The 13,007-nt window shown below is 38.7% G+C and overlaps 1 protein-coding gene across 2 annotated transcripts in view; it reads right to left on the bottom strand.

Annotated features, from left to right (window-relative positions):
- Window positions 1–468: 468 nt before the first annotated feature.
- The window catches only part of LOC136867426 (uncharacterized), a 168,686-nt gene continuing 156,147 nt past the window's right edge, over window positions 469–13,007 (bottom strand). For both annotated transcript variants that reach the window (XM_067144627.2, XM_067144628.2), the window contains exon 11: window positions 469–989. In XM_067144627.2, coding sequence (XP_067000728.2) covers window positions 690–989 — 300 coding nt within the window. In that variant the 3' untranslated portion in view covers window positions 469–689. The remainder of the gene's footprint in view (window positions 990–13,007) is intronic.

Below are 13,007 nucleotides of genomic sequence, written 5' to 3'. Positions count from 1 at the left end.
ATGAGTTGAAGTTAAATCATTCAGAAATCTATCCATCCTAAATCATCACCACCACCACCACCACAAACTTAATATTAGCACTAATATTTTTTTAATATTACAATAAGAGAATCTGTAATAATAGGTATTACTACCTCAGAGTGGTGCAGTAATTGTGAAAAACTGGTCAACATTCATACCAGAAATTAATAGCAAAAAGATAAAAAGACAATATAAAGCAATGGAACAATAAAAGATGACCATCAAAGAATCAACGATATGGAAGCCTGTCTTAAAAGCGTAGCAGGTTCTAAAATTTCAGCTGAAGTAAAAAATTGAGTACAAGAATGTATACAGCAGTCTTTGAACACTTTCTGTTCTATTAATGCTACAAAACTGTTCTCTACAGTAGTTTTGTTAAAAACGAATATTACCTGAAAAATTTACCAGCATTTGAAAAGTGATATGAAGAGCAACTATTTGAAAAAAAAAAAAAAAAAAAAGAGAACAATTTCCTTCATAACATTTCAAATAATATGTAAGTCTTCATTTGCTTTTATTATTCCATTTCAAGTATGGTGATCATAATCTTCACATCACTTCCCAATTAAATATTACACCAAAGATCATCAATTGGTTTGCAAAATCACATGAACACACATACATACAAACACACATACATTAGGAAACCTTACATCACTTATAACTAATTACTTCTCTGTAGTTTCCTTTCCTGGTGACAGGTCCTTGTCGTTCATCACCTCTGGAGTTTCACTTTTTACAGGTGATACTTCATTAGAACTCAATTTAGGTTCATCCTCCAGAATATGTGGTTCATCATCCTTATCGACAATAACAGACGCCTCTGTTGCACCTTCACTGCTCAGCAGAAAGGGTTTCATATTCCTAGCTCCTCTTCTTTTTCCAAGGTGAACATCCTTCTCAATCTGTTGCTGCGACTCGGGAAGCATTACATATGGAGAGTGCGACTTCCCATCAGTCATCAACACCTACAAGATTTACTGGTTGAATCCCAGCATCCAACTTTATTTAAAACAAAATAATAAACCTATGAATATAGAGAAATAAGCAGTTTCTGAGGTGCAGAGGAAGGAGAGAACTCAGAATGAAATTCAAGAAACAGGAAGCAAATAATTATCTTCAAAACATCAACGTTTTAAAAATTAAGAGGCAAGACTGTTATGGAACAAACATATGAGAACCACAAAGGATCCTGCATTTAAGATATTCCATTTGAGAAATAATGCTTCTGTAACTGGGCCAAGATCTGTGCAAGGCTAAGTAATTTCAGTAAATAAAATTTACAATAGAATTCGAGGATAACAGAGTCCTTAACTTCCTAGATTTAACCATCATCGGTTCCCGCATTCCTTTATCTACTGACCAAGGTGTAATAGTTTCTAGTAACTGCCAAGAACAAGTACAGTATTTCTTCTAATTAGAAATATTCAGAGGTAATTATTCTGCCATTAATTCCCCATCTCTACAATAAATGATCAACAATGGAACTTGAATTAGGAAATTTAAATTTCCAACACTAAACATGAATATATATACAGTAGAACCTCGATAATTCAAATTGGGTTAATTCAAAATCCCGCTAATTCAAACAAGCTCTCATTCCTGGAAATATGAGGTACAGTTTTGCATGTTAAACTGTTTAATTCGAAATACGGATAAACGAAGAACAATGCTGGTCCCATTACCAAAATTCAGACTTTTAATTTGAAACTGCATCTACATTGAAAAAAAAAAAGGAAAGGATTTTACAGAATAATTTAAATTCAAAATTCTTCAGCGTCATGAAAGAACGCGTCTTCCGGAATATGCAGGGGGTAGCTTTCTGTACTTCCATTCACTTTAGTGTGTCTACAGTGAGCTTCGTATTTGCTAAGTGAAATTGCAATTCTTTTGTATTCAGTGTTTTAAGGAGCCACAATATCACGTAGCAGATAATGTGCGGAGAAGCAGAATCAGCAAACACTGGCGATACCGACAGCTGGTGAAAACTGTGGCTCATATGAGCAATTCGTATGCACCGAACAGTATTGTGAATGCTGGTGAAACTGCATTTTTTAAAATGCCGAGCCCAAACGGACTTATGATTTTAAAGGAGAGAAGTGCCAGTCAGGAAATCGTACAAGGGTGGGGGTCATTGTACTGTGTTGCAATGCATGCGTAAGTGAGACACTTACTTCCCTTGGCAGAGTAAAGTTCGATAAGCCAGAATGCGTGCATCTGAACATATCGACCAGCACATTTCAGACACACCCACCACCCTGGTACACCTTAATAATATTGATCCAGATATTAAATTTACAATAGAATTCGAAGATAACAGAGTCCTTAACTTCCTAGATTTAACCATCATCGGTTCCCGCATTCCTTTAAATATAGGATCTATAGAAAACGAACGCATACTGCCACAACCATTCATAATGACTCCATACACCCACCCAGCCAAAAGCGGGCAACCTATAATAGTATGATACACCGGGCTTTTAGTATTCCCATGTCAAAATCAGACTTAACTAAAAACAATACGTAGCATTGCAGTCCATAACGGCTATAATCGTAGTTTCATAGAACGAATAATTTATAAGTTTAAGCACAGACCGAAATCAAACCTACAAAAACAAAAAGAAATAACTAGACCAAAAGTCTTCTCAACATTCACATATAATCCTAACATATATAGAATTACAAAAATATACAAGAAAAATATCAACATTTCTTTTAAAACCAACAACAGAAATCTTGACATATTTCATAACGCTAAACTAGTCAACGCACCAAACCCATATGATAAATTGGGCGAATACAGATTTCACTGTAACAGCTGCGATAGTACATACATTGGACAAACAGGGAGATCCTTTAAGGTTAGGTATAATGAGCACGTCAACGCCATTAAATATAGGAGATTTTCAGCTATAGGACAACACAAATGACTATAAACATAGTTTTAATGACATCAATCATGACAATGACATCGTAGAAATATTGGGAAAAGGGCCCTTACTTGATATAACTGAACATTGTTTCATATCATTGGACCAGTATTTTAACCCTAATTATAATCTGAATGAGGTATCCGAAAAACCCATGATATTGTTTGACACGCTCATTTCAGTGATCAACAATCTAAAAAGACCAATAAATCAACCAGTACACAAAATGGTGCGCAATATGCTCATCTACCATCAGCTCCGTAATCCACGCCCTCCCGACCAATAACCTCGCATTACCGCGATCCCCCTTCCCCTACATCATATGCTCCGCCCCTCTTCTAGTACTTTTAGTCTGTTATCTGCCTTTCCAGTAGACAGTTCCTCTCTGGCTTTATTCTCGACAACGTAGTGCTTGGGGTGAGTTTCTATTTAAATAGAAATAGAGCCTTCTCAAACTTTGTTATTCTTATGCTAATATGCAGTATATATATCTTTCTCCTAGGTCCGTCTTGGATCGAGATAGAACCTCAAACACCTTGAATGTAATGCACCAAGAAATTCCGGTTCACCAGTCCACTCCTGTTAAGTCGATCTATATTTTAAGAACACTAGCAAAGACGGAACATTATGTATATGAATACTGCACAACAACATTATATAATGAAATAAGAATTTCATTCTATTCAAACCCCAAAACAGAGTGAACCTGTAATCAATTCTAATAAGGAACTGCTTTGCCCACTAAAAAAATCTTTACTCAAGGGACCTCTATAATGGACAAATAATGTTTTAAAGTCTAAAATAATATCAGCCGAACTTATCATTTTACTCGATTTGCTGTTAAATAACCAAACTGCATTAACGCAAGATATTGAGTTACCAAAGACTTAAGTTTATACTGTAACATATCTCTACACCTAGTACAAATAGGTTACTGTTTCCAATTTGTTAATAGGCGAACTCATTTTAATACGTCATTTTTAGGTATTTTTGACCAAAATGCACAATTACCTTTGAACGCCTAGTAGTAAAAAAATTTTCAAAGATTGAAAATTTTTAAAAACTGGATGCTAAATCAGCATTTTGTAATATTTAAAGAACCTGACAAAGCTTTAACTTTAGTCAAAAATTGTATAGAAGTAATAAGTCATAATATGTTGCATATAATATGCTACCAATATTAATCTTAAGGTTTAAGGACCACACCAAAATTTTTTTAATAGTTATGTAAGAATATGGTCAATTTTTATATATATTTATGTTGTATGTTATATTAATATTGTACTTAAGCCTTGTCACAAAGTTTCCTATGGCTGATGATGGCATACAAATAATGCCGAAACCGGTCCCAAATTTTTTGAAAGGTAATAAATTTGTGATGTGTTAATGACGTCACATTGTATTTGTATTGAAAAGGTGGACATAATTATCCTCAATTTATAGTGTAAATCTAGATTCAATATGGACCAAAATGAAGTTCTTAACTTTAAATAGACCAGAACAGATGTTGCACCTTACATACATAAAGCCACTGGATGTTTTGGAATTAGCTATTACTGTTTTCGTCCTAATATAAGTCTGGGGATTTCACGTTTTTGTGTTAAAATGTAAAAAAAAACTGTAGTCGTTTTATTTGCGCACGTTACATTTGAAAACTTTGTATCATTTCTCACTCGTACCGACTTGTACAGTGAGCGCGCTTTCCCGTTGAGTTCAAGGTCATGAATAATCGTAATTTTGGAAGTGTTAATGATATTTTTTCTCTTTCTAATTTGATTGTGATTAGTGACGGGCAGAATTGTATATAATGCATTTGAGAACTTCAGGATTGATACTTACATTCAAAACCACATTCTCGAGTTCAACATAACCTTTAAAAGTCGACGTAGGCCTAATTTACCCGGTACAAGATTTCCATAAACTGACTACGAACAGTATTCCAGCGACCAAATTACAATGGAAGATAAAAAAATAAAGGATTTCGCCATCATATTGGGTGCTTTTGTATCTAATATGGTTTATTTTATTAGATTAGAGCAGGGCCTCTGAAACGCCCAAAATCTCACGCGTGCAGATAGAGGCGCAAGAGCTCCATGCACTCTGCATCGCTGCCGCTCGGCATGGCTCGGATCAACGCTTCGTCTCTGGGCTACTCGGCTAAGCTCGGCTCAACTCGCCTCAAGTCAGCCCGGATTTGGAGCGCTACGGCGCAAGTGGGGCAGAGGGAGACAGGCGGAGCGAGCGAGACAGGCGTGAGGAAAGAGAGAGTAAGCGCTATTGCTCCAAATCGAGGAGTGGGGGTCTGCACTCTGGTCAACCAAGCCAAGTCGTCTTTTGCACCGTGCACAGTGCATGCACCACGCGCATGCACCCTGAAAGGCCCTGGATTAGAGAATTAAAAACTACTTCTGGTCGATTGTTGTTTGGCTTGGCGTTACGGGGATTAGATTTTTCGAAGAGTTTTGTTGATCAAAGTTGGTGAAATGAAAGAAGTTTTTAATGGAATCTGACTAAGTTTACCCGGTAAAACTGAATGTAAAGATTCGAGATTTTTAAGTCGCGTACCGCTAATTAATGTTTGAAGCCAGCCTCGCAGTCTAATTTGCCTCTCACCCGGAGGGCCCGGGTTCGATTATTTGGCCAGGTCAGGTATTTTTACCTGGATATGAGGAATGGTTCCAGGTTCAGTCGTTCTACTATTACCTTTAATTGAGGAGCTATTTAATGTTGATATGGCGACCCTAGTCTAGAAAGTCAGGAATAACGGCAGAGAGGATTCGTCACACTGACCATGCGTCACCTCGTAATCTGCAGGCTTTCAGACCGAGGGCGGTCGTTTGGGAGGTGGAAGGCCCATTGGGGCTGTAGTTTGGTTTGGTTTGGTTTGGTTTAGGGAAGATTATAAGTGTACATATTTCACTTTTGTGATGTTTTGCCAAATTGTTGATGGTTCGTTCGTTCCTGGATTTTTCGTTTTCCCGTGTTGTACGTTTTTTTCCGTGGTCCCTCCAAAAACGGAGTATCGAGGTTCCACTGTACAGTAAAGCGTCACAATGTGAGGCACACAGAAACCACCGGACTGCTTAGAACATACCCGGGACTCACCAAAGCTGAATGTGTTTCGAGAATTAATCTCTGTGGAAGTGTATGGACGATTCTTTTTTTCATGAGAAGACAGTGATTGGCATCACATATCTAGATATGTTGCAAAACTACCTGATGCCACAGCTCTAAGTAGAAATGGGAGAAAATTATATTTTCCAACAAGATGGAGCGCTCCCTCATTACTACCGGAAGGTCATTACGTACCTATCCCACACCACTCTTGCTGGGATAGGAAGTGGTGGGAACATAGCTTGGCCACCACCACCTCCCAATTTCACGCCACTGGATTTTTCTCTGTCGGGCTATGATAGAGATAATGCGTAAATCCCTCCACTTCCAACGATTCTCCACGAGTTTCTCCAATGGATCAATGCTGCATTTGCTCGGGTAGAAACGGACATGCTCACACTTATCTGGGATGAATTTTGGTACAGGTGGGATTTCTACCAAATGACAAACAGGAGCTGCATTGAACATCTGTAAAACATTGCAAACAAATCTTGATGTTATGTCAATTTATGCACTATGTACGTTAACTATGTATACAGAGTTACTTAATGTTATTTTCATGAAAATAATTTTGAATAACTCTGTATAATGAGCTTGCACAGGTCCAGTAGCAATAACAATACTAATAATGGTAAGGGCATGCCCAAGAATTCTAGAAAATTCACTTCAATAACTAACAATTTTCCTAGAAACTAACCCCTTTAGCATACAGTATGCTGAGTCCTCAGCCCAGGGCTGGTTGGAACCATTCACCAACAGCCGTCATAAGTAGCCTAGGCATTACTGAAGAACTGCAATGTATTTTGCCATTGCTTTCCTCACTGGTCCACAGGTTGCTGTTACATATCAGTCTGCCAAGCCCACTGAAATGTATTCACCAACTGACCCTATGAACATCACTTTCACACCATTCATCACAGGGACTGGCCATGTAAGGAATAGCGTTAACTAGCATCGCTCATACCTAAGTCACTTTCATATTGCCAAAGCCAAGGACGAGACTCAGACAGAAAAAACTGAAGTAAGACACTTGATCTAGCCCATACCATTAAGACATGGATTTGGGTATATAGAGCAAACAGAAATATCCAAAATGCAAAAATAATTTGGTAAATACTACGTGCAATAAGGGAAACTGTTCCAATTAAATCATTTATGGAAACTAATTGAAAAGCTGTATTAAGCTGTAGAGACCACACCTGTAGAGATTTTAACACAATATTCTGAATATCATGCCGGCCCTGTGGTGTAGGGGTAGCGTCCTTGCCTCTTACCCGGAGGTCCCGGGTTCGATTCCCGGCCAGGTCAGGGATTTTTACCTGGATCTGAGGGCTGGTTTGAGGTCCACTCAGCCTACGTGATTAGAATTGAGGAGCCATCAGACGGTGAGATAGCTGCCCCGGTCTAGGAAGCCAAGAATAACGGCCGAGAGGATTCGTCTGGCTGACCACACGACACTTCGTAATCTGCAGGCCTTCGGGCTGAGCAGCGGTCGCTTGGTAGGCCAAGGACCTTCAAGGGCTTTAGAGCCATGGGGTTTGGCTTTTTTTTTTTTTAAATTCTGAATATCACGAGATAATATCAAATTTCTTCTTCTACTGTCACCCTTTGTCTAGGGAGTTTCTGGGTTGGGTTGTGGAACACTGACCTACATTTTGCCTCTCCTGATCCACTGTGACACTTCATATACACTATTATTTTTTAATTTTTTTTTTTGCTAGGGGCTTTACGTCGCACCGACACAGATAGGTCTTATGGCGTCCTTGGGATAGGAAAGGCCTAGGAGTTGGAAGGAAGAGGCCGTAGCCTTAATTAAGGTACAGCCCCAGCATTTGCCTGGTGTGAAAATGGGAAACCACGGAAAACCATCTTCAGGGCTGCCGATAGTGGGATTCGAACCTACTATCTCCCGGATGCAAGCTCACAGCCGCGCGCCTCTACGCGCACGGCCAACTCGGCCGGTACACTGTTATTATAGTGAGCTAAGCTGCCTCTGTGGATCCGTGGTAGTGTCGGCCTCCGGATCCCAAGATAGCGGGTTCAAACCCAGTAGAGGTAGTCGGATTTTTGAAGGGCGGAAAAAAGTCCATTCGACACTCCATGTCGTACGATGTTGGCATGTAAAAGATCTCTGGTGATACATTTAGTATTTGCCAGACAAAATTAATTAAATCTCAGTCATAGACGCCCAAGAGAGATCCGGTTTACTCTGTCTGCCATCTAGCGGACCTAGAGTAAAACGGAACGTCGAAATTGACGAGCAGACAGCCAGATGGCGTCAAATCAAAATGTCTGCACACGGTAGCTGAGGCCATACGATTATTATTATTATTATTATTATTATTATTATTATTATTATTATTATTATTATTATAATGAGCTCACCACAATCAAATATTGAAATATATTATTTAATCGTGTATTAGACCCCCTTGGCATTTTGAGATAAAAAAATAAATCTTGCATACAAGACCCCCCAATGAAATTTGTCAGAGAAGAACGATTCTGCTTCGAAGCGGGTACAAGTCTTATTGCAGCTCTGATGACATCACACAAATTTGCGAATAGTTTCACCCGTACAACCCATCCAATGAAAACACGCGTAAGTTATGCGGTACATCTGTGTTTCGTAGTTAAGAAATGTCCATCTCTGTAGCGCAGGCCTACTACAGCTCTGATGACGTCACACAAACAAGTGAATAGTTTCGTGTCCGACCCGCGCATTGCTAACACGCATTAGTCATGTATATATGTCTGTTTTTTGTAGTTAAGAATGTCTGCCAGCGTAATGGTTAGCACAATTAGCTGCCATTCTCAGGAGCCTGAGTTCGATTCCCGGTATCGTATTGTCAGAGATTTACGAATGGCAGGAAGGTTGATTTGAGGTTATTGATTTAGTTAGCGTATGGCCCATACAATCAAGTTGAGTTCAGATATAAATTATATACATATTTACATAACAAGAAAACAATGAACAAGAAAAGGCTCCCTACAACTGAATGTCAAGATCACTGATCCACTGTATTGCTTCTGAAGTTGCCATCAGGAAATCCACTTTGCTGCCTGTGTATGCCCGCGTTTCACACTCTCTGACAATATGATGTATGGTTTGTCGTGCAGCTCCACAGTCACATGCGGGTGTCGGCAACTTGTTCCATTTAAACAGCATGTCTCTGCATCTGCCATGGCCTGTTCTTATTCTGTTCAGAGCAGACCATGTTTTACGTGGTAGTTGGAATCCACTTGGAAGTTTGGCATTCGAGAACATACTGTGCAGGTGCGTCTCCGTTGCTGCTTCCCACCGTCTTTTTCCACTCTGTAGTTGGGTAAAAATGGTACAGGCAACTCCCTTCCACTGGGGGCCTGTCTAAAAGATAGCTGCTCCACCTTGGGACGTGGAAATGAGTTTACTTTAGTTAAAATAGAGGCAGACGAGATCGTTAACAAAGCGATCATTTAATATTTCATAACTCGGGCAAATATAGTTTTTTTGGGGGGGGGGGGGGGAGAGAGAAGTAGGTTTAAATTGTGATAAAACAATCCAATCACAATTATTTTACTCACCGACGTTCCTAACAAATGATAATAATATTGATTTTGTATGTCCCCCCTTACTTTCAAACGATTTTCGGAGACGCCAAACAAAAAAATGGGAGGCAACGAACGTACGAAATTAAACATTATGACAATAAAACGCATTACCACCACACCTGTAGATATCCATAAATACGGCAAACTTTCCTGTTATTTATTTTTATTCTTTCCGCCGTGGAACTTTTGGCACTATCCGGGCGATAGCATACCTAACCTAAACAATGAGGTCTGTCTTATCTCATTTAGAGCTGTTTAGGTAAATCCTGATGTGATAAATGTAGAGAACAAGCATGAAATATACTTAAAAATAAGGGTCTGGCTTTCAACAGCCGCATTTATCAAAAGAATGCTTCCAGTCACAATGTATTACATTCGGAAAAACAACTCGTAACATACGCTAGTTATCAGCTGGTGGTTGAAGCGTTTGCTTATTCCATGCTAGCTTTGCATACGTTCTTCTGTTTTATGATTCATATGCTAAGGTTTACGACCTCGTATTTACATCTTTCAAGGAGCCATGTGGTAGGTAAGATGGCGCTTCCCAGACTGAACATGAGCGTAGATGCAGACGAGATTTTTAATGAATTATATGCGGATAAGTATTCAGATTGCCCCAGTGATGTTGACGATCGCAAGTTCGATGTTGATAGCTATTCTGACAAAAGTGACTCGGTTGATAACGATGATGTGCGCCCTCCAAAACGATGTGAAGTATTGTTGGTTGAACAAGGCTGAAAGTGATGTTATGAGTGTAAATGGAAGTGATATGTCTATTTCTTACGAATGGGTAAAAATAATAGTTTGCCTACTTTAAAGGATTTCCCAGGAGTTCATGGCATAACGGTAAGACTTGATGAGCCTCAAAACATTTACGAAGTAGTAGGGCTTATTTTTTGTGATGATTTCTTTGAACTTCTCGCCAAGCAGACGAACTTGTATCCAGCGAAATACTTCATTACACAAAATATCCCCTAAGGGCTTGAAGTGGCCTGATGAAACCAGCTGTATATTGCAAAAATTGTTTGCTTTGTTTATATTGACAGGACAGGTAAAAATATCATGTTGAAAAGACTACTGGTCAACTGATACCCTCAAAATTTGCTGTGTGTCCCTTCACGGAGGTCATTGCTACACAGCCTACCACAACAGGAAATATTATTAGGACTCTTACCAAAAGTCTCCAGTAAATTTCACCATAATCAGTAGAAGGTTAGTGAAGTTAGACTAATTTATGTGCATGCGCTGTAGCAGTAAGTTACACAGAAAATGGCCGGGCGCAGGGATTGAGCAGTGTGATAATCACCTGGTCTGCAATGTGTTAAAATGAAAGCTGTGTGGTATGCCTACTGCTCAAGTGACAGAGACAAATGACTGGCCATTGAGTTATTTTGTATCAATATTGAATAATATAATATCCTTATCACCTTTCTCTACGGGGTCGAGTATGAAGTGAGACAAATTTTCGTAGTTAGTTTTTATGACCGTATGCCTTTCCTGATGCCGACCTCATCAGGAATAAATGAGATGAAACTAATGATGTGATATAATGAGTAACTAAAACGGATTATATTTACTTCATATGTAGGCCTAAAAGTCGTATTCACATTTATAGACGTTTTACATTTAGAAATACTGCCTTCCAACGAAAATAGCCAGTATAACTCAAAAACATTTGTAAGTTTGTTAAAGAACAGTGTAGAATCTATGCATGTACAATTTATAGCTCTTTATAGCCTAGAAGTCATGTGTTCACTGAAAAAAACTTGAGGTTATCGCATATTGGACCCCCCCTTTCCTTTCTTTTTTTTTTTTTTTTGCTGTAAAAGTGGGGTAAAAAGGGGTTTAATACATGAGTAAATATGGTACCTTATAATAATCTGAGACGCATCAAAATGTACTGTATTTATGCAAACAAAAATAAATACATAACTGATGAGTTCTCATTGCCACAACGCTCGTAATTTCACGACTGAGAACGCCTAGAGAACATAAATAATTTAATACTTGCAATTGGTGAAATTATATTATGGACGCTCTGCGAATTTAATTTTTGAATTAAATAACTGTTTAAAACATACAGATAAAGTCTGATTATACAATGTAAAATACCTGAAAATTACGTAAAAATTCATGAAAAAAAAAATGTACATCACTGTCAGCTGATACTTGTACCCGAGTATTAATTTCTCTCCTGCAATTCTTTCGTATCTGCATGTTCTATGCAGATGTTTTTGATGGCTTAGCAGACCAATCTTGGTATCAAACATAAGGCCACAATGACTGCACTTAATGTAAGGTGGAGGATGTTGCTGGGCCTGGCGTAGTTTACGTCTCTGATGTTTCTCTTCTTCCCGTTGTTGGACTTCTAAAGGAAATGGCATGAGAGATTACCATTGGCATGATTTTTGTTTAATGTGGATCGCAACTTGCCAGGAAGTGACCTACTCACTAGGATTCTGGAGCTATTCATTACAGCACATGAAGCACGAGACGTGTGATTTCAGAACACCAAAACTGCGAAGAACTGCTGCCAGCTCAAGAAAAGTTGAGCTGCGCCTTTGCAGCCAGTTCATCTGGCATGACCTCTTCCGCTTCCAGAACTGCAGTAGTTCCTCCCCCGCCCGCTTTGCCGTTAGGCCTAATGTGTGATGACCCTGAGTGTCATTTCCTCCACTAAGAGGAACATCATTCGAACTAAAGGGGCTCATCCAAAAAAGGTAAAAATGACAAAAATTCATGATATGTAGCAACTGTAAAACATTAAAAAAAATGGTGCAACAGATATTAGAAAACAATTATATAAGCATTTACTGAACTATTTATAAGCATTCATGAAAAACTGATTTTCAAAAATATGGGGTCCCTGGGTATCAGGTATGATATTCTATATACCAAGCTATTTTTATTATTTTGTACAGCTATTCAAATCTTTCCTGCAATATATCTTGCCATTTATGTGCTTATATCTTCCATTCCTGCTATTTTATGGCACAGTAATTTCTTGACAAATTTCCACACTTCATCACCATGATGAAGATTCTAAATACAGTAGAAGTCTGCTATAGCTAGTACAGCATATAACGAGAATCCCATTGTAACGACAATTTTTGCTGTCCCTTCAAAATTCCTATATTAAACTGTATATTATCCTTCGGTTACGGCGAGAGCCCTATCACTGACGCATCCGTTATTACGAGTGATTAAGCGCACACGATTTTTTCAGTTACCGTATTTATGCACTCCAGCGATTATGTTGCATGCGATCGATTACCTTCGGTATCGTTTCCTAGCTATGTCCACTAGCGAGTTTTCTCGTCGACATTTGAAGGCGATGACAGAGTCGCTTAG

Source organism: Anabrus simplex, chromosome 3 (genome assembly GCF_040414725.1).
Source record: "Anabrus simplex isolate iqAnaSimp1 chromosome 3, ASM4041472v1, whole genome shotgun sequence".
Lineage (NCBI taxonomy): Eukaryota > Metazoa > Arthropoda > Insecta > Orthoptera > Tettigoniidae > Anabrus > Anabrus simplex.
This window is presented reverse-complemented; position numbering and strand designations above follow the sequence as displayed.